At 47.9% G+C, this 23,051-nt stretch overlaps 1 protein-coding gene across 1 annotated transcript in view; it reads right to left on the bottom strand.

The window, feature by feature from the left end:
- LOC140417995 (uncharacterized) overlaps window positions 1-23,051 on the bottom strand; it is a 109,195-nt gene that overhangs the window by 27,751 nt on the left and 58,393 nt on the right. The window contains exon 3 of the mRNA XM_072501425.1: window positions 19,592-20,468. Coding sequence (XP_072357526.1) covers window positions 19,592-20,468 — 877 coding nt within the window. The remainder of the gene's footprint in view (window positions 1-19,591; window positions 20,469-23,051) is intronic.

The following is a 23,051-nucleotide window of genomic DNA, read 5'->3' on the forward strand; positions in this document are numbered from 1 at the left end:
TCAATCCCACATTTAAACTCTCTTCTTCTGGCTCAGTTGTAGGCGGAGCTTCATTTTTCAGTTCATTTCCCAGACTCCAACATTTTGGATTCTCTTTTGGAGACAGCAAGTTCAAAATGGCTTCTTTCTGTGTCAATAACTCGCTCATCCATTGGTCAAAATCTTCATTAGTCTGATGCTCTTTGAGCCTTGGAGCGCATCAGCACAATTGGTCTCTGTCAGTATTTATGTTCCACAAGAGCCTCCACCCACCCCTCTTCATCTCCCCCATCAGCATATCCTTCTATTCCTTTCTCCCCATGTATGCATCTAGCTTCCCCTTCAATGTATTCATGCTGTTCACCTCAACCACTCACTGTGGTAGTGAGTTCCACATTCTCACCACTCGCTGGGTAAAGAGGATTCTCATGAAAACCCTATTGGATTATTGAACCCCTTCATAATCTTAAAGACTTCCATCACGTCACCCTTCAGTCTTCTCTTTTCTAGAGAAAAGCAGCCCCAGCCTTTCCTGAGGGTGAAATGCTCTCAGTTCTGGTATTATTCTTGTGAATTTTTGTTGAACCTTCTCCAGTGCCTCTAGTTCCTTTTTCTAAATGGAGATCACAAATGTTGACAGTCCTCCCAGTGTAGTCTAACCCTGATTCTGAACAAATTGAACATAATCTCCCTGTTTTTCAATTCTATCCCTCTAGAATGGAACCCTATTTGTGGGCCCCACACTTTAAGAAAATATAAAGTTCTCAGAGAGAGTGCAGAGGAGATTTATGAGAATGGCACCAGAGATGAGGCATTTGGAGGGGGGGGGGGGGTTAGAGAGAGTGGTACAGCTGAAATTTTTCTCTTAACATCACAATCATGGGGCTGTGAAGGAGGCCATTCAGCCCATCGAGACAATGCTGTGATAGAGATATAACTCTTCTGCAAAACCTGAAATCTGTGTCCCCTTATTTCTTGTACCATTAAGTTATGGCAGGGTTTTTCAAACTCAGGGTTGCGACTGATGAAGAGTGCCTTTGTGTTACTGTATTCTTCTATACAATTAACGAGGCAGAAATTTGCACTAGACTTCTCGGATGCAAAATTAAATTTTATTGGTATCTATTGATTATAAAGAGAGTAATCTTCTTGTGGTTACAAAATCAAAATGTTCTCAATTCTGGCCCCTGCTGAAAGCTTTACTTGAGATGATCGTACTTAGTAATTTACAAACGACTTGGAATTCAAAATACAGTAATGGTTTCTTTGCTCGAAGCAAACAGCTGTGCAGATTAGAAGTAGAATGAAAATATGAAAATACGAAATAAAGATAGTAAATAGCTAGGCAAAAGTATAAGATGATTCTAGAATGAAATAATAGCCTAAAACTATTACCTTTAAGGAATTTGTTATCAGCCAAAGTCAATCTATTCCTGCCCCTGTAACATGCTGATTGGTTTGGATGAGTCTTCAATATATTTGGTTCGATAATTGGGTTGTCAATCTTCAATATGCAACATTAACTTAGAATTACCAGCCATGTTGCATCTGTGAATTCTTTAGTGGGCATTGGTATGCAAAATCTGTTCTTATCATGGACTGGTATGTGCTTTATCCTATAATTCCTTCTTTCCAACAATGGAAGGCTCATATGAACTCTAATGTCAACCTGACCTTCAGTAGAAATGTGGCATTTGCTTAGCTCATTTGCAAACTGTTTCAAATGCTGTGCCTTCACTTTACTTATTTCTGCAAGCTGTGTGCTTTGTAAACTGATGTTAAATTTGTACAGTTTTGCACTGTCATGATGGAATCCATTTTAAAATGACTTTTGAACTAAGTTTTTAAAAATCTACAATCAAAGGATCATTAATTAACCTTTTTAACCTATCAGAACCAGTTGGTTTCCTTCAGCGACCAACGCGACCCATGAGTGGGACACGGGAAGGTGTCGGGAGGGTCGTGGAGCGATCAGTTGTTGCATTCCCGATCATAGGAAGACGACCCCAACAGCCGTGACCAGCTTATAGGAATGCTGCTGCGGGCAGTCTCCAATTGGTTGCGGTGTTGGGGGCATGGGGTTCGAGGCTGGACTGTGTGCTGGTCACCGCACGCAGGGGATGGGGACAAGGGCTGACAGACATCCACATGGGTGCACAATGGTAACAGTGGTGGACCCAGCTTGGAGCTCCGCTCTGGTGCTTGTCTTCTGCGCGCTGCTCAGTTCGTCCCCCTCCACCGATCGATAGTACGCGACCTGCGGCTCTGTGGTCAAGCTGGTCAACAGCTGGCACAATGTCTGCTTGCACTCCCACAATGTGAAGTCCTGATCGGGCAGTGGTCAGCAGTCTGTGACTGGGGTGGATGCAGCTACTGCACAGTGGGAGCGAAGCCAGGCCAGGTTTGTTGGCGAGGAATACCGATCAATACAGTCAATACAGCCGACACATATTAACAGTCATCACTTACACAGAAACTTACACAGTCATCGCTTTGTGTCACCACTCTCTGGAAACCAGGAAGTAAGTGCTTTTAGTGAGAAATGAAGAAGGAGATGACTTGGATGTTTAGATAGTGCAATGCAGTGGAAACAGTGAGAAATATTGTGACATTGTGTGTGTTTGACAAGTTACCTCATCTTGTCTAAAGTCATAATTTGCAAAGTAAAAACAAGATTGTACTTTTTTCTGTACTTGTTTAAATGTCTGAATAAATGGGAATATATTTAAAACAAAGTTTGTGTGTAAATGTAAGGATGCGCATGTTCAACTGAAAATGTTTTAATTTTCAGTAATTATAAAGTCATAAACTTGGAAAAATCAGGTATTGGAAATAAAGTTTTAAAGTTAAAAAAAATAAAAGAATGTCGACCGTGACTGGCTTTTAAGTATGAACGATGGAGTCTTTCCGCCAGAGGGTGGTGAGAAGGTCACGCGTCCGGTACGTACACTGACGCCATGTGCCCTGTACGTTGATGCTTTGGGTGTGAAATCGTGGAGCAGAGATTCCTCCATTTTGTAGCTCCCAGCAAGCAAGCAATATGACTGTGTGAAGAACTGAAGATGGATTATTTTGCAATAAGGAAGAGAGGGCAGAACACAAACAGGCCAGGATCTCACAACTAAATCTACTGGAGGGAGCTTCGCAGGAGAGTCCACGGCAGGACAAAGCAGTGCTGGTGTGAGATAAATACAGAGCCTCAGGGCCTCATTAAGAAGAAACTGAAATCGGGAACAAAGCTGCATAAAGATGATTTCTTGAGATATGGCTTTAATTGTGTCAATGAACTTCAGGATGCAAAGCCCTTGTGTGTTATATAAAAAATAAATACAATAAAATCGCTTATTATCACAAGTAGGTTTCAAATGAAGTTACTGTGAAAAGCCCCTAGTTGCCACATTCCGGCGCGTGTTCGGGGAAGCTGTTACGGGAATTGAACTGTGCTTCTGGCCTGCCTTGGTCTGCTTTCAAAGCCAGCGATTTAGCCCTGTGCTAAACCAGCCCCTGGTTTCCCTATGCAGGGAAGTACTGGCAAATGAAAGATTAAACCGTCAAATCTTCAAATGCATGGCGAGTTCGAGGACAAACCTCTTGATTTTTTTCAAAAGATGCAGCGAGAACTTAAATCGTCAGCTATCGTCCTTATCAAAATGTAACATTAAATAGCAAAGCAAGTCAGATCATGAGGACCAAACAGGCTCACCTGTCACATTAAAGGCAAGCAATAATGATCGTGAAGGTCAGCCGGCGTGTGTCCCAAAGATCAGTAATTTGGTAAAAGTGGGTCGCGGGAAAAAAAGTTTGAAATACACTGGTTTAAGCAACGCCAGTTTGAGGAGAACAACCCCAGCTTCTTCAACGAAACTGGTGGTTAAAATCCCTTATCCCTGGAACCATTCTGGTAAATCTCCTCTCCCCTCTCTCAAGGAGCCTCACATCCTTCCTAAAGACCCAGAACTGGATTCAATACTCCAGTTGTGGCCTAACCAAAGCTATAGAAAGCTTCAGCATAACGTCCCTGCTCTTGTTCTCAATCCTTCTATTTCTGATGCCCAAGATCCCAGTTGCTCCAAACAGGAAAATCAAACTTTGTCACTTGAACACAAAAAGCATTTGAATGACATTCTTCAAATGCCTAAAGGAGACGGATGCTCTTTGAGGCTGGGAGCAAAGTGGTGAGACTGGGCAGTTCAGCAGAAAGAAACCATCCATCCCTCCCAATTCACCTACTGTCAGAATGAACATGGTTCAGTGTGGATGTCATTAACGGCAGCAATAACAGCAGAATCCAATCCCTGTGAAAACTTATGAAGTCGCTGGTGTTTCCGCAGGTTGTGTAATAGAGTGAATCTCTTCCCACAGTCAGAGCAGGTAAATGGCCTCTCCCCAGTGTGAACTTGCTGGTGTGTCTGCAATTTGATTAACTGAGTGAATCCCTTCCCGCACAGTGAACGGCCTCTCCCAGGTGTGAACTCACTGGTGTATCAGCAGGGTAGATGACGTTTTAAAATTGTTTGCACAGTGAAAGCAGCTGAACGGCCTCTCCTCCTCAATGTGAATGTGCTGGTGGAACATCAGTTCCACAGGTTTTTAAAACAACTGCAGCTGTTTTCACAGTCCCTATGCTTGTGTAAGATTAGCTACTTTTCCCATCATGCTTGGTAGATGTTTAGCAGTTCGCCGTCCGGCTACAGTCCCCCTGTGATCCATGAAGCCTCAGTAAATTGGATCACAAAACGTTTCCTAATCATACCCCACCTTGCGGAAGCAGACATTCAAGTCTAGGCCATGTTACACTTTAGTTTTATCTCTCATTCGTTCATGTTTTCACACATACAACTCCATTTCTATCTTCCCTTCCATCTCAACTTCCCAATGTTTAAACATGACTAAAGTAAACACCTGATACAACAAAATGAGAGTGGGCAAGTGCGAGGTCTTGCACTTTGGAAAAAAGAATAGAGGCGTGGACTATTTTCTAAACGGTGACAAAATTCATAATGCTGAAGTGCAAAGGGACTTGGGAGTCCTAGTCCAGGATTCTCTAAAGGTAAACTTGCAGGTTGAGTCCGTAATTAAGAAAGCAAACGCAATGTTGTCATTCATCTCAAGAGGCTTGGAATATAAAAGCAGGGATGTACTTCTGAAGCTTTATAAAGCATTAGTTAGGCCCCATTTAGAATACTGTGAGCAATTTTGGGCCCCACACCTCAGGAAGGACATACTGGCACTGGAGCGGGTCCAGCGGAGATTCACACGGATGATCCCAGGAATGGTAGGCCTAACATACGATGAACGTCTGAGGATCCTGGGATTATATTCATTGGAGTTCAGGAGGTTGAGGGGAGATCTAATAGAAACTTACAAGATAATGAATGGCTTAGATAGGGTGGATGTAGGGAAGTTGTTTCCATTAGCAGGGGAGACTAGGACCCGGGGGCACAGCCTTAGAATAAAAGCGAGTCACTTTAGAACAGAGAAGAGGAGAAATTTCTTCAGCCAGAGAGTGGTGGGTCTGTGGAATTCATTGCAACAGAGGGCGGTGGAGGCCGGGACGTTGAGTGTCTTTAAGACAGAGGTTGATAAATTCTTGATTTCTCGAGGAATTAAGGGATATGGAGAGAGAGCGGGTAAATGGAGTTGAAATCAGCCATGATTGAATGGTGGAGTGGACTCGATGGGCCGAATGTCCTTACTTCCGCTCCTATGTCTTATGGTCCTTACAGAGAAAGTCAGGCAGCTGCAGGCACCTGAGCTCATTCCCTTAAGGGAGTTGGAGCCTCTCTGTGAGTTCCCCATGGTTACCAGTCTGTTGTCCATGTTCTCTCCTGTCAGTGTCCCTCTGTCCTCCTTCCATGACCCAAATGTGGCGTCTACCTTCGCCGGTGTGAACCTGTGGTTGTTGCAGCTGGGGGCCTCTATGGACACCTCGCCCAGTTCGAAATGCCGCCTGAACAGGTTCCATGTCCTTAGGGTGGCCACTACCGCTGGGCACCTGAAGTGGGTGTGGTGGGGTCGGCGGGGCTGGGGGGTGGGATGGAGAGTGGTACGGTGGCCAGTGCTTGGAGAGACGTCCCCATGCAGTAGGCCTCCTCCATTCGGATCCAGCCTCCAGTTCCCTTAGCTCCCTCACCTCTCCTCGTTTGCCGGCCAGTGGTAAAATAGGAGATTTGGTAGGGCCAGGCCTCCCACATGCCGCCCCCGTTGTAAAATACTCTGACGTACCCTGGGATCTCTTTCCCCCCCCCCCCCCCCCTTCCCCAAATTAAGATCATGATTAACTTATCGACCTGGTGAAGAAGCATTTGGGATGAAGATTGGGAGTGATCTGAACACAAAGTGGAACCTAGGCAGTACATTCATTTTAATTGTCTGTACCCTTCCCACCAGGGAAAGAGGGAGTGAGCCCCATCTTTACAGGTCCCTCTTCACCTCCTCCATGCTGGAGAGGTTCCATTTGAGGAGCCTCTTTCAGTTGTGGGTCACTGGGATCCCCAGGTACCTGAACTTGGTTTGGGCCACTTTATTAAATATCAATTCCTCCAGCTCTGTTCCTCCCCCTCGGGGGTTTACCAGGAAGGTTTTGCTCTTTCCCAGGTTGAGTTTGTAACCTGAGAAGACGCCAAACTCCCTGAGGAGTCCAGTTAGCTTTCGAATGCTGGCTAGGGGGTTCGACATGTAGAGGAGCAGGTCATCAACATCGAGTGAGACTTTGTGCTCTCTGGATGCTCCCAACGCCCCCCACCCCCCGAAGCACGCTGCTATGGGGTCAACCATATGCACCTTGTGGTCCCGGCCTTGTCCGTTTGAGCCTGCCCTTGCTCACAGGCCATTCAAGATGGCCGTTGACTACGTCCTCTTTTTCACCATCTCCACGTGTTGTCTGTTATAACCAGCCCTTTACCCGCCTCCATTCCCCCTTCTGTTTCTCCCTGTTCCCCCGCCCTTGTGCTCCCCCTCCTGGTGCCCCTCCCCCTTGGCTCTCCCTCTTCAATGCAACCCTGGACCACTGCTCTTTTTTCCCTGAATTTCTCTGTTTTCCCTTCCTCCTGCCAGACGCTCCCTCCCTCCTGGGAGGCATGCGGCAGCCTCTTCCTTCACTATGCTCCCATACACCAGCTTACTCGCTAGTGTAATGGCTCCCCCCTTAGCCAGGTTCCCCTATTTAACCCCCGTCTGCTTATCCCACTTTCTCCGCACCTTTGCTTGTGTTTGCCCCTGCCCCTCTCATCCTTTGCAGCCCGTGTTCTGGCCATTGCATTCTATCGCTGTTTGCCCAGTCCGTTCTTCTGTACAAATGTGTTGCCTTTCTCCGGGGCATCAAAATAATGTTCCTTCCCATGATATGTAACCCATAGCTTGGCAGGGTAGAGCATGCCAAACTGCACCTCATTTTTGTACAGGGCGGATATGGCGGTGTTAAATTCGGCCCGACTCTTGGCCAGGTCGGCACAATGTTTTGGTACAAGCAGATGGAATGTCCTTCCCACTTGCACCCTCTCACGCCTCTCGCCCACCTCCGCTCCTTGTCCTGGGACTTGTGCAGCCTCACGGTTAGCGCCTGCGGTGGCTCCCCCGCTATGGGGAGGTGACCTGTCCGCGCGGTCTACTTCCGGGGCTTGGTGACGCCCTCCTCGCTGACCAGCTTTCCGAGCATCACCACTACGCACTGCATTGGGTTCCTCCCCTCCGTTCCTTCCGGCGGCCCCAGAATTCTCAAGTACTGTTGACGCGATCTGTTCTCCTGGCCATCGACATTTCCTTTTAGCTCCTCCTGGGCCCTGATCAGGCTCGCCACCTTGGCCTCAAGTGCCACGACCTGGTCCCTTGATCCATGGCACCTTTCTTAAGGTCTCTTGCATTGTCTTCCGGACCTCGAGCCTCCGCTCCGTCTTGGCCATTGCTTCCCTCATGGGGGCCGCAGCAGCTTCTGCTGCTGTTTCGACAGCTGCCTGGAGGTCTCTTCTCAACTCCTCCCTGTGTCTCTGGAGCACCAAATGGTAATGAAGCCCATAAGCTGGTCCATCAGAGCCTGGGTCTGCACTGGGAGCTCTGTGGGGTCAGCCCCACCTCATGTGGTTGCCGGCTCCCAGGCTGAGGTTTCCCTCCCCTTGTCCTTGTTGGCTTTTCGACTGGGCGACGGACTTTTTCCCATTCTTCTTGTCAGTGCGGTTGACGGGGGTCAGGCTGTGGGAATGTTTGCTGGGATTAAAAGTGTGTAGTCAAAGATTTCATGCGAGAGCCAACTTTCATGTGAGCACTCAGCTCATGGCCACCACTGGAAGTCCCTCCAATGACATTATTAACAGTTTCTTCCCCCTTATGTACGTCAACCAGCTCGATTTTGCTGGACCTGGCTGGTATCTGGGGTTTAAAACAGGATGATGGTCATCTATTAATATTATTTATCATAGTCCCTTGTTTTGGGCCGAGCCACTTGACCGGCCCTCTAAGGTATCAATTCTTTGTGGGATTATCCCTCGCATTATGGGAAATAAAGTGACTCTTTTTAAACATTACAAATTATGCACAATCTCCCCGTGTCTGCATGGCCATTGCTTCCCTCACCAAACCCCCCTCCCCCCCCCCCCCTCCCTCCACAACCCAAAGATGTGCAGGGTAGGTGGACTAACCACACTAGATTGTCCCGTAATTGGAAAAAAAAATAATAACACATTAGACGACACTAACTGGGGCTGGTTTAGCACAGGGTTAAAGAGCTGGCTATTAAAGCAGACCAAGGCAGGTCAGCAGCGCGGGTTCAATTCCCGTACCAGCCTCCCCAAACAAGCGCCGGAATGTGGCGACGAGGGACTTTTCACAGTAACTTCATTTGAAGCCTACTTGCCACAATAAGCGATTTTCATTCACTAATCTATTTTTAAAATTTAGAGTACCAAATTCTTGTTTTCCAGTTAAGAGGTAATTTAGTGTGGCCAATCCACCTACCCTACACATCTTTGGGTTGTGGGGGTGAGACCCACGCAGACACGGGGAGAATGTGCAAACTCCACACGGACAGTGACCCAGAGCCGGGATCGAACCTGTGTCCTCAGCACCGTGAAAGGCTGAATACTTTAATGCTTGTTTTTCTTTGAATTTAGAGAACAGAACTGATTATTTTAATTCTGAGGAAGGAGGATAGTTCATGAATAGTAATTGTTCACCCTTTGACCTCTCACATAATGTTAAGACCAAATCATGTGATGAACTTGTGTCCCAGAATTCAGTGTAAAATCCTGGAATAACTACTGCTGTGTTTTCTCCTATAAGTGTGGGGACCAGACTCCCGTGTATCTGACCACATTTAAGTATGATAGCTCTGTCTTTTTTTACTTCACCAGCATCATTTTAAATCACAAAGCATTTACTCACCCTGCTATTATTTTTTTAAAAAGATAATTCATTGAATGTATATCCAGAAAATACAAAAACAGGAAAAGACAAAAACAAAACAATATTGAACAAGCTGTAATACAGTAACAGTACATATAACACTACAGCATTACAACAGAGCAGGAACCCCCATATATACACATACGGACTGTGTATGTTCTCTTGGCCACAGAAAAATACTTTGCACTGAACTTCGGTACATGTGACAATAAATCAAATCAAATCAAATATCACCCAAACCGAATCAAAGATAATCACGATCCCACATCTCCCAAACCCAGAACATCAAACACACCTCAATAAAAAGAAAACTGGAAGGAGAATGATAAAGAGAACATAACAAATGTACAGAAATGCACAACAACTGAACTATCAACAATATCATCAACAGCACAGAACAAGCACATTTTAACATATTTACAGATCCCCAATCTCCTGGTCCCTCAGAAACTTGCCTGCCTCCTCTGGAGTGTCTCAAAAGTGTTTCTGATTCCGAAAGGTGATCCATAAAAGAGCCGGATACAACATTCCAAATCTCACACATTCCTTATGCAGGACCGCCTTGACCCTATTCAATCTGACTCGCCATTTGGCCAGTTCCGTGCCCCAATCAGGGGTGACTGAAAACGTTCTCACCTACCAGCTTCTGCAGCATCTGTGCGACATACTCCAAAGATAACTAGCCCTCTAACCCCTCTGGCAGACCCTCTATTCGGATATTTTGCCGAAGCTCTCGATTCTCCAACTTGTCAACCTTGTCACGTACTTTTCTGAAGCTATCAACCACCAAGGAGAGCTCTGCTTCCACCCAGCCAGTCCACGTGGTCGGCGACAGACTCCTCCATTTTCTGTAGAGATGCACCCTGAGCCTCTAGTCACTGCTCAACTCTCTCCACTGCCACCTTAATTGGGTCAATGGCCCTTACTAGATCTTCAGAGATTTCAAACCTCTGTTTTTGGAAATGAGCTGTTAAAAAGTCCACCAGCTGAGCTGTGGACCATTGGGCCGGAGGTGCCGACCTAAGGGCGAGAGCCAGTGGCTCAATTGGCAGCATGAACAGGAGTGGGGATAGCGGGCACTCCCACCTCGTTCCCCTGTGCAGCCGGAAGTACTCAGAGCTGGTTGCATTTGTCTAAACACTCGCCATAAAAGTGCTGCACAGCAGCTTCACTCACAGGGTGAACCCTGCCCCAAACCCAAACTGTTCAAGCACCTCCATGTGATACCTCCAGTCTACTCGATCAAAAGCTTTCTCAGCATCTAGGGAGACGATCACCTCTGGTGTCCTCTCCACTGATGGGGTCATTATAACATTCAGCAGGTGTCTGATGTTTGTTGCAAGTTGTCTGCCCTGAACAACCCCTGTCTGATCTTCCGCAGGCAGCTCTCCAGTCGCCTCGCCAGTGCTTTCGCAAAGATTTTCACATCAGTATTTAAGAGAGAGATGGGTCTGTATGGTCCACACTCTATTAGGTCTTTGTCCTTCTTGGGGATTAAAGAGATCGAGGCTGGGCTAGCATGGGTGGCAGGGCCCCCTTTGACAATGAGTTATTGAACATCTCCCGCAAGTGTGGGGCCAGTGCTGCTGAGGATGTTTTTTAAAGTCTGCCGGGAACCCATCCGGTCCTGCTGCTTTCCCTGATTGCATGGTGTTGATACATTCCACGATTTTGCACAGCACTAGCAGTGCTTCCAGCACCCATTTCCCGTCCTCCCCCACCACCAGCATATCCAGTCTGTCAAGGAATTGTTCCATCCCGGAGACCCCTTCTGGGGTCTTGGAGGTGTATAGCCCTCGGTAAAAGATTTTAAAGGATTTATTTATTAACCTTGTTTGCGTTCGCTACCGTCAGACCATTACTGTCCCTAAGTTGAGCTATCTCTTTCCTGGCCGCCTGTTTTCTCAACTGGTATGTCAGCTTGCGGCTGGCTTTGTCTCCATGTTCGTAAAAGGCCCACCGTGCCTGGTGGAGCTGGTGGGCTGCCTTCCGTGTGGAGAGCTGGGCCCACCGTGCCTGGTAGAGCTGGTGGGCTGCCTTCCGTGTGGAGAGCTGGGCCCACCATGCCTGGTAGAGCTGGTGGGCTGCCTTCCGTGTGGAGAGCTGGGCCCACCGTGCCTGGTAGAGCTGGTGGGCTGCCTTCCGTGTGGAGAGCTGGGCCCACCGTGCCTGGTAGAGCTGGTGGGCTGCCTTCCGTGTGGAGAGCTGGTCAAATTCCATCTGCAGCTTATTCCTTTCTGCCAGCAGTTCCACGGTTGGGGCTGTGGAGTTCTGTCGATCCACCTCCAGTATGGAGTCGATCAGCCGCTGCTCGACTTCCCTTTCCTTCCTGTCCCTAAGGGTCCTATAAGCTATGGTTTCCCCCTGATCACCACCTTCAGTGCCTCCCAGAATGTGGAGGGTGAGATCTCCCTGTTCTGGTTGCAGAAAACATAATGGCTGAGGGTTTGGGATATTTTAGTATTGAATTTCTTATTGGCGGGGAGGGCTGTGTCCAGCCTCCATGGCAGGGTGTTGGACCCATTCCTTCTCCAATCACATGTCGATGTAATGCATCGAGTGGTCGGAGATTACAATCACGGAGTATTCCGCCTTTGTTACTCCTGGGAGTACTCGCTTCCCTACCACAAAAAAGTCTATCCGTGAGTACGCCTTATGCATGTGGGAGGAGAATTATTTTTTTCTCAGCTGGTGGAACCTCCACGGGTCTACCCCCAACCCATCCTCTCCCTCTCCATCTGCTCCATAAAGGTGTTCAATTTTCATGTCATGCCTGACATGTTACCTGTCCTGGGGTCTCATCTGTCCAATGTCAGGTCCTGTTAAAGTGGCCCCCATCATTAGTCGGTGTGTGTCCAAGTCCGAGATTTCGGCCATTGTTTTCTTGATGAACTCTGTGTCATTCCAGTTCGGGGCATTCGTTTACCGAAACAACAGGGGCCCCTTCCAGGGTCCCACTGACCATTATGTACCACCTCCTGGATCCGTCACTGTGCTTGTTGCTGTAAATGAGACTATGACCATGCCCCCTTGTCCGAGTGTCGAAACATGAGTGTAACGTTTGTGCTGTCCAGCCCTTCCTTACCCGCTGTCGGTCCCTCTCTCCCAGGTTTGTTTCCTGTTGGAAGGCTACGCCCATCCTCAGACTCTTGAGATAGGCGAGGCATCTGGATCTCTTCAACAGCCCGTTGATACCCTCATGGTCTATTTAACAACCGGATTGGAGGGACTGGTCTGCTGCCCCCTCCTATGGGGTTAACTATACTCACCATGTGGGCCCGGCCCTGTCCGATCGGGCCTGCCCTCGCTCTCAGGCCGTTCAAACTGGCCGCAAACTGCTTCCTCTTTTTCGCCATCTCCACGTGTTGTCTGTTGCAGCCAGCTCTCTACCCCCTCCCGCGTCTCCTCTTACCCTTGTGCTTCTCCCTCCCATTCCCCCCCTCCCCTCACAACCCCGGCACTGCCTTCTTTGCCCCTTTGTTTTCCCTGAATTTCTGTCATGCCTCTCCCGCCTGCCAGGCGTGCCTTCCCTCCCAGGAGATGTGCCGCAGCCTCCTGCTTCATTGTACTTCCATGCACCAGCTTATTTGCTGGTGTAGCGGCTCCTCTCTTGGACAGGTTCCCTATTTAACCCCGTCTGCCTCTTCCCCGCTCCCTCGCCCCTGTCATCTCTGCCCACATTCGTTCCTGCCCCTCTCAGCTCTCTACTCGCATTCTAGCCCATGTGCACTCTCACTGCCTGTCCAGACAATTCTTCTGGATGTATTTGTTGGCGTCCTCCAGCGTGTCGAAATAGTACTCTTTCCCCTGGCATGTGACCCATAACTTGGCAGGGTAAAACATGCCAAACCGCACCTTGCTTTTGTATAGAGTGGTTTTAGGGCTGTTAAATTCGGCCTGGCACTTGGCCGGGTCTGCCCCAATGTCTTGATACAAGCAGATGAAATGTCCTTCCCACTTCACCCTCTCGCACATTTCGCCCACCTCAGGATCCATTCTTTGTCCTGATACTTGTGGAACTTTACAATTATCGGCTGCGGAGGTCTCCTGACTCTGGGCCACTGCCGAAGCGACCTGTGGGCGTGGCCACCTTCGGGTGTTTGGCGAAGGCCTCCTCACCAACCGGTTTCCCGAGCTTTGCCGATATATAATCCGTGGGGTTCCGCCCCTCCATACCTTCTGGTACCCCACAATTCTTAGGTTTTGGCATTGAGACCTGTTCTCCCGGTCGTCTATTTGTTTTAAGCCCTTCTGGGCCCTGATTAATCTTACCACGATCCCATTCCCTTGCTCCGTGGCAGCCTTCTCGAGGGCTCTCGCCATCGATCTTTGGGCCTCAAGCCGCCGCTCCATTTTGGACATAGCCTCCCTCATGGGGGCCGTTGCCGCCTCCACTGCTGTCTCGACGGCTGCCAAGAGGTCTGCAGCTCCTCCCTGTGGCTATGGGGCTTGGAGGTGATGAAGCCGATAAGTTTGTCCATCAGCTTGGGACTGCGCTGAGAACTCTGTGGAGTTGGTCCTTCTCGGTTCCGTGCCACCTCGTGTGGCTGCCGGCGCTGAAGCTGCGGTATCCCCCCCCCCCCCTTGCTCTGAAGCTGCGGTATCCCCCCCCCTTGCTCTGAAGCTGCGGTATCCCCCCCCCCCCCCCCCTTGCTCTGAAGCTGCGGTATCCTCCCCTTGTCCTTGCTGGCTTTTCCGCTGGGCGGTTGGCTGTCTTTTCTATTTCTCGTTGATGCGGTTTGCGGGGGTTAGGCGGTGTGTGTGAGGGGTGGGAGTGGGGTCGTGAATAATTTTGGTGCCCAATTGAAGGGGTCAAAAGGTCATATTCAAGGTTTCACACCAGAGTCACCTTGCGTGCGACCGGTCAGCTCATGGCTGTCACTGGAAGTGATCATGCAGAGTTACATCTCCGCCTTAAGGAAAGCCTTAGCCACAGGAAGAATCATGCTGCAGTCACCTTAGTTTAAACCATGTATTGCTTACTTTGTTCCAAACTTTCCCCACTCTTGTTATATTTAAAACTCACAAATTCCTTTACACCCAAGGGATTATGCTTTCCAAAATCCCAGGCAAGCCCCCAATTTGTTAAGAATCCACCTGATGTTAATGTGAGGGTATCCCAAAATCCAGAAGAGTAACTTGGAACACTGGTTCTTCACAGCATATATTTTTAATTTGGTATATTGTGAGAAAAATGTGAACCAGGGTGGAATATTCCAGTCGTTGTGTGAACCATTAATAAAGAACATTTATTTAAAATAAAAAACAGGAAGGTGATAATACACTACAACAGTTAAGTACACTGATGGCTATACACACACTGTGTTACAGGCAGTTACCACTTGGTTCCCAACTACCTATGTCTCCTGAACTCTGAGATGCCTCCTTGTTCCCAACCAACATCCATTATATAACTCTATGAGCCAAATCCAGCAGATAGTTACCATGTGCTGGTTATTTGCCAAGTTCAGGGAAACCGTACTCAGTTTCAGCAAAAGCAAAATCTGCTACTTCTCTTCGGGAGACTTTTTCTGCAGCTGGGTGTGGCTGTGATGGTTCGTTTGCCTGTCCTTGTCACAATCATTATGTTATTGATATATCATTCTTTCCCTTTGATGTTATCCACCCTGTGGAGTCAGCTTTTAGCATATACATATCAAGTTCCTTATCTCTCTACTTTGAAGTTACCTCTTCTAAACCCCATTGTTATCCTCTAGTCACATGGGTAAACACTTGCTTTTCTCACTGATATGCAAATCTGCATCTCAAAATCTCTTCAGATAGTTGCCATTATCAACTCCCCGTTTTATTTTATCCCCATTTCATTTTCCAAATCTTAGTTTTCTCCAATTATTAACATTTCTGACAAAAGTTTATTAATGAAACAGGACATGGTTAGAAAAACAGAAAATGACTTGAGGATCAAAGACAACCAGGGTAAAAGGATGTTCACAATGTTCTGGACCCAAATGGTTTCTCTTTAATTCATCTGTAGCCTGTTCCCTGCCCTCTTTGTGGAACACCTCCGCTCAGTCCACAAGCATGACCCTGACCTTCCGCTTGCTGCCATTAGAATTCACCACCTTGCTCTCAGGCTCACATTTCTGTCCTGGGCCTGCTGCAATGTTCCGGAGAAGCCCAACACAAGCTGGACGAACAGCCCCTTATCTTCCCATGAGGCACTTTACAGCCTTCTGGACTCAACATTGAGTTCAACAACTTCAGACCCAGAACTCTCTCCTCCATTTTGATTTGGGTTTTTTTGCCAAGTGTCAATCTACATCTTGTTTTCCTGGGTTTTCTTTCCTTCCAGGCGGAGCTGTCCTTTATTCTGCCATTAACACTTACTCTGGACAAATGTACAGCTCTAGTCACATAGTGTACGACCATGTCTAAATGATCTGTCTGGGCTGTCTGCCCTTGGTACATGTGAACCAGGGTGGAATATTCACTGCACCTTGGTACATGTGACAATAAACAAATCCAATCCAATCCATTGCCTCCATCTGAAATGAAATGAAAATCGCTTATTGTCACAAGTAGGTTTCAAATGAAGTTACTGTGAAACGCCCCTAATCGCCACATTCCGGCACCTGTTCAGGGAGGCTGGTACAGGAATTGAACCGCACTGCTGGTCTGCTTTAAAAGCCAGAGATTTAGCCCAGTGTGCTCATCCAGCCTCTTTGCCTTTTGTTCCAGGACATTTTAATCTTTTAATCTCACCCGCCCTCTAACCAATCCCTGACTTTCTCTTTTGTTCTACCTGACCCTCCCCCTTTCTCACCAGCATCAAACCCATCACATTTCTCCCTCTCTTTAGTTCTGAAACAGAGTTACATTGGACGTGGAACGTTAACTTTGCTTCTCTCTCCACAGATGCTGCCAGACCTGCTGTGTTTTTCCAGCCCTATCTGTATTTATTTTAGATTTGCCTGTACTGGGCTGATATCACACCCTGGGCTAGTGCACGGTCAATTCCAGCCCCACTTCACCCAGAGTCGCAACACAATTGAAATTAACAAATTAATTCAAAGAAAACATCCAAAATCTTTGATCTTTGGCTACCCAATAACTGCAGTCACCAAGTTTGTAAATTTAAACATGATTAATTTTGTTAATAACAATAACTATAATTAAATACAGTAAGAAGTCTTACAACACCAGGTTAAAGTCCAACAGGTTTGTTTCAAATCACTAGCTTTCAGAGCACTGCTCCTTCCTCAGGTGAATGAAGCGGTAGGTTCCAGAAACATATATATAGACAAAGTCAAAGAACAAGACAATGCTTGGAATACGAGCATTAGCAGGTGATTAAATCTTTACAGATCCAGACGGCGGGCGGGAGGCGGCCGCACAATGGAGGGCTCCCGGTCGGCAACGGCATTGTCGGGCTTTAAGCCCGGTCCCAGGGTCCGCGGAGGCGGCAGACGAAGGGAGAAGGCACAGTGAAGACAGGAGGAAAAAAGGAACAAAGAAAAATGTCGAGGGTGAGCAAGAAAACGGCTGGAAAAAAAAACAGCTGGAGGTCCGTCGGGGAGTGGAAAGGTCACCGCGGGGTCACCAGGAAAAATGGAGGCTGGAGCACCAGGGAAGGCCGCACTGCTTACGGCTGAAGAAATAACTAAGGTGATTGCTGCGGAATTTGAAAAGCAGTTGGCGCAGGTTGCGAAATGCATGGAGACGGTGAGGAAGGAGATGAGGGAGGTTTTGAGTGTGCTGGTGGAGGAGGCGGTCTCCCCGGTGAGGACGGAGGTGGCGAGCGCAGTGGCGGAGGTGCGAGAGCAAGGGGAGGTGCTGAAGGAAGTGGAGGAGATGTTATTGCAGCATGGTGATCAACTTGCCTCGATGGGGAAAGAGATGTGGAAGGTGATGGATACTAACAAGGATCTGCGAGGAAAAATGGAAGACCTGGAAAACAGATCCAGGCGACAGAATTTGAGGATTGTGGGGCTGCCCGAAGGAGTTGAAGGACCGAAGCCGACGGAGTACTTTGCCACGATGCTGGCAAAATTATTGGGGGAGGGGGAGGATCCCTCCCGATATGAACTGGATCGGGCTCATCGATCGTGGAGGCCTATACCAAAGGCGAGTGAGCCGCCAAGGGCAGTGACTCTCTGCTTCCGTAGGTACAGGGTGAAGGAGAAGGTCCTGAGCTGGGCCAAGCAGAAGTGGGTGGTGCAGTGGGCTGGAATACGTGTATACCAGGACTTTACAGTGGAGCTGGTAAGGAAGCGGGCTGCCTTCAACCGGGTGAAGAGGGCACTGTACATTAGCAAGGTGCGGTGCGGCATTGTATATCCAGCGAAGCGGAGGGTGACTTACAAGCTGAGGGACTTTTATTTTGGAACGGCGGAAGCAGCGGAGGAGTTTGCGAAAGCAGATGGACTGTGGCAGAACTGACAAATTGAGGAATGGCCAGGTGCCGATGTAACCTCATGACTGTATTTTCTTCTTTTTTGTATCACTGCGCGCGGGTGTAGAGATTAAAGGAGCCAATGTGGTATATATTTGGACAAGGGGACGGGACTTTCACTCGAAATGAGAGTTCTTTGGGGTGTAGGTGGATATGCGGGGTTTGTGTGCTAAAAGGGGATCTTTGGGCTTTCCTAGGGCCGGGCAAGTGGGAAAGGGACCCGGGCGGGGGCCTCCACGCTGGCCGGTTTAAGCCGGCCAGTGAACGGGAGTGAGGTGGGGGGAGGGGCTGCGGCCATCGGAGCCTGGCAGAACAGGGTCCGAGTGGTCACGCCGGGGTGGAAAGTTGGGGGGAAGGAACCGAGGTTGGGAGGCGGAGTTTTGCAAGAGGCAGTGGACAGGAAGAGCTGGAGACCTGCGGTGGGGGTGGGGGAGCTGTGTAAGATTAAGGGTGACTATGGGTAATCCCCGATTCCTTTTTGCCATTTGTTTATGTAAACATGCGGGTTGAGGTTTAGGGGTTGGTGGGTAGATGGGATCATTGTTATTATGGGGACTGACATATCTTGCTGATTGTTTATTGTTGATGGATGTAAATGTGGGAGAAAATGTGAAAAAGGAGAATAAAAAAAATAAAAAAATAAAAATCTTTACAGATCCAGAGATGGGGTAACCCCAGGTTAAAGAAGTGTGAATTGTGTCAAGCCAGGACAGTTGGTAGGATTTCGCAGGCCAGATGGTGGGGGGGTGAATGTAATGCGACATGAATCCAAGGTCCCGGTTGAGGCCGCACTCATGTGTGCAGAACTTGGCTGTAAGTTTCTGCTCGGCGATTCTGCGCTGACGCGCGTCCTGAAGGCCGCCTTGGAGAACGCTTACCCGGAGATCAGAGGCTGAATGCCCTTGACTGCTGAAGTGTTCACTGACTGGAAGGGAACATTCCTGCCTGGTGATTGTCGCGCGACGTCCGTACATTCGTTGTCGCAGAGTCTGCATGGTCTCGCCAATGTACCACGCTTCGGGACATCCTTTCCTGCAGCGTATGAGGTAGACAACGCTGGCCGAGTCGCACGAGTATGTACCATGTTTCTGGAACTGAGGAAGGGGCAGTGCTCTGAAAGCTAGTGTTTGAAACAAACCTGTTGGACTTTAACCTGGTGTTGTAAGACTTCTTACTGTGCTCAGCCCAGTCCAACACCGGTGTCTCCACATTATAATTGAATAGGCAGCAAATACAACTGGTTAATTATTATCTAATTCCTAACCCTCCCTCTTTAACTCGCCGCACTCTCAAATCACTGTCTGTTGCTGGACAGAATACGGTCTTTGGCCAATCCATTGGCCACCTGTCAATCAATCAACACCAAATCCCTCCGATGTCTCAGGTCCCAGAAAATCTGAGTTCTTCTGTTAAAAGGCTAAACCTTCAGAGTACAGTGAAGTATTTTGCCACTTCGGAGTTCCTCACTTCCTCTGCTCAACTTCAAGGTTTATTTTCATTTAATATTCATGGATCAAAATGACAATGGCAAAGTAATAGAAATGGGAAATCAAGAGGAAGAGTCCTTACAGGGTGAAAACATTATTTAAAATAAACATACTTCATCAGCTTTTGTGGATCATTTCAGGGAAATGTGCTCTCCCAGGCTCAAAGAGCATGAGTCCACTGGGAACAAAGTTGTGAGACCGGCCAGTCCAGCAGAAAGAAACCCTCCGACCCTCCCACTTCACCAAGTGTCAGAATGGTTCAGTCCTGGATGTGATTAACAGCAGCAATAACAGCAGAATCCAACCCCTGTCATCACTTGTGAACTCGTTGGTGTCTCAGCAGGTGGGATGACTGAATGAAGCCCTTATCACACACGGAACAGATGAAGGGTCTCTCCCCAGTGTGAACACGCTGGTGTTTCTGCAGATGGGATGACTGACTGAATCCCTTCCCACACGCGGAGCACGTGAACGGCTTCTCCCCAGTGTGAATCCGCTTGTGCTTCCGCAGGCTTGAAGAATGACTGAATCCCATCCCACATTCCGTGCAGGTGAACGGTCTCTCCCCGGTGTGAACTCGCTGGTGTGCCCGCAGGTTGGATGACTTCCGAAACCGCTTTGAGCAGTGAGAGCAGCTGTATGGTCTCTCCTCAGTGTGAATGCGTTGGTGGATCATTAGATCTGCAGCACATTTGAAGCCAGTCCCGCAGTCAGAGCATTTAAAGGGTCTCTCATTGGTGTGAGTGACATTGTGTCTCAGCAGGCTGGAAAACTGAGCGAATCCCTTCCCACACATGGAGCAAGTGAACAACCTCTCCCCAGTGTGAACTGGCTGGTGTCGCTGCAGGCTTGATGAATAATTGAATCCCTTCCCACACACAGAGCAGATGAATGGTCTCTCCTCAGTGTGAATGCGCTGGTGGGACATCAGTTCCACAGCACTTTTGAAGCCACTCTCGCAGTCAGAGCATTTAAAAGGTCTCTCATTGGTATGAGTGACATTGTGTCTCAGCAGGCTGAATGACTGAGTGAATCCCTTCCCACACACAGAGCAGGTGAATGGTTTCTCTCCAGTGTGAATGCGCTGATGAATATCCAGTGCAGATGGAGATTTGAATGCTTTCCCACAGTCCCCACATATCCACGGTTTCTCCATGCTGTGGGTGTCCTTGTGATTCTCCAGGTTTGTTGTTCAGTTGAAGTCTTGTCCACACAGAACACGTGTACAGTCTCTCCCCGCTGTGAATGATGTGATGTTTTTTACAGGCTGTGTAACTGGTTGAAGCTCTTTCCACAGTCAGTGCTCTGGAACACTCTCACTCGGGTGTGTGTGTCTCGGTGCTTTTCCAGTCACATTAAGTTTAAAATCTTTTGAAGCAAACAGAACAGATAAATATTTCTCTGAGATTCAAAGGGTGATGATATTCTGATGCTGATTAATCGATTGACTCTGTCAGATCTCGACATGACGTTTGGTTTGAGATTTCTCTCTGTAAATCCTCACCTTCTAATAACCTGTAATTTACAAAAATCATCAGTCAGTGCAGTATAGAAATTCAGAACATACAATTCTAGTTTCTCTGTGAGGCACAATCAATTGGACAAAGACGAGAGTTGAATCCAACTGAGGCTTTATTGCTCTAAGATGTGTGGCCTCCCACAGCAGCTGGCTAAATGGCTGCAGCATGGAGGACACACATATTTATACTCCGCCTATTGGGCAGAGCCAGCAGGCAGGGACTAGCAACGAACCTGTAGTACAGGTCGTACCATACATCACCTAATAAAGGTACCAACGACATAGGTAGGAAAAGGGATAGGGATGTAAGGCAGGAATTCAGAGAGTTAGGGTGGAAACTTAGATCTAGGACAAACAGAATTATTATCTCTGGGTTGTTACCGTGCCACGTGATAACGAGACGAGGAATAGGGAGAGAGAGGAGTTGAACACGTGGCTACAGGGATGGTGCAGGAGGGAGGGTTTCAGATTTCTGGATAATTGGGGCTCATTCTGGGGTCGGTGGGACCTCTACAAACAGGATGGTCTACACCTGGACCAGAGGGGTACCAATATCCTGGGGGGGAAATTTGCGAATGCTCTTCGGGAGGGTTTAAACTAGTTCAGCAGGGGCTTCGGAACCTGAATTGTAGCTCCAGCATACAGGAGGTTGAGAGTAGTGAGGTCATGAGTAAGGTTTCAAAGTTGCAGGAGTGTACCGGCAGGCAGGAAGGTGGTTTAAAGTGTGTCTTCTTCAATGCCAGGAGCATCCGGAATGAGGTGGGTGAACTTGCGGCATGGGTTGGGACCTGGGACTTCGATGTTGTGGCCATTTCGGAGACATGGATAGAGCAGGGACAGTAATAGTTGTTGCAGGTGCCGGGGTTTAGATATTTCAGTAAGCTCAGGGATGGTGGTAAAAAGGGGGAAGGGTGGCATTGTTAGTCAAGGACAGTATTACGGTGGCAGAAAGGACGTTTGATGAGGACTCGTCTACTGAGGTAGTCTGGGCTGAGGTTAAAAACAGGAAAGGAGAGGTCACCCTGTTAGGGGTTTTCTATAGGCCCCCAAAAAGTTCCAGAGATGTAGAGGAAAGGATTGCAAAGATGATTCTGGATAGGAGCGAAAGCAACAGGGTAGTTGTTATGGGGGACTTTAACTTTCCAAATATTGACTGGAAACGCTATAGTTCGAGTACTTTAGATGGGTCTGTTTTTGTCCAATGTGTGCAGGAGGGTTTCCTGACACAGTATGTAGATAGGCCAACGAGAGGTGAGGCCATATTGGATTTGGTACTGGGTAATGAACCAGGACAGGAGTTAGATTTGGAGGTAGGTGAGCACTTTGGTGATAGTGACCACAATTCCATTGCGTTTATTTTAGTGATGGAAAGGGATAGGTATATACTGCAGGGCAAGAGTTATATCTGGGGGAAAGGCAATTATGATGCGATGAGGCAGGATGCATCGGATGGAGAGGAAAACTGCAGGGGATGGGCTCAATGGAAATGTGGAGCTTGTTCAAGGAACAGCTACTGCGTGTCCTTGATAAGTATGTACCTGTCTGGCAGGGAGGAAGTGGTCGAGCAAGGGAACCATGATGTACTAAAGCAGTCGAAACACTTGTCAAGAGGAAGAAGGAGGCTTATGTAAAGATGAGACATGAAGGTTCAGTTAAGGCGCTCGAGAGTTACAAGTTAGCTAGGAAGGACCTAATGAGAGAGCTAAGAAAAGCCAGGAGGGGACATGAGAAGTCTTTGGCAGGTAGGATAAAGGATAACCCTAAAGCTTTCTATAGATATGTCAGGAATAAATGAATGACTAGGGTAAGACTAGGGCCAGTCAAGGACAGTAGCGGGAAGTTGTGCTTGGAGTCCGAGGAGATAGGAGAGGTGCTAAATGAATATTTTGTCAGTTTTCACACAGGAAAAAGACAATGTTGTCGAGGAGAATACTGAGATTCAGGCTACTAGACTAGAAGGGCTTGAGGTTCATAAGGAGGTGTTAGCAATTCTGGAAAGTGTGAAAATAGACAAGTCCCCTGGGCCGGATGGGATTTATCCTAGGATTCTCTGGGAAGCTAGGGAGGAAATTGCTGAGCCTTTGGCTTTGATCTTTAAGTCATCTTTGTCTACTATGTTACATGTACTGTTAAATTTTCTTTTTTTTTTTATGTTTGATGTGTAAGGGGAAAAAATTGTGATTGAAAAATTTTCAATAAAATATATTTTTTTTAAAAGTCATCTTTGTCTACTGGAATAGTGCCAGAAGACTGGAGG

The sequence above is a fragment of the Scyliorhinus torazame genome, chromosome 5 (assembly GCF_047496885.1).
Source record: "Scyliorhinus torazame isolate Kashiwa2021f chromosome 5, sScyTor2.1, whole genome shotgun sequence".
NCBI classification, from domain to species: Eukaryota; Metazoa; Chordata; class Chondrichthyes; order Carcharhiniformes; family Scyliorhinidae; genus Scyliorhinus; species Scyliorhinus torazame.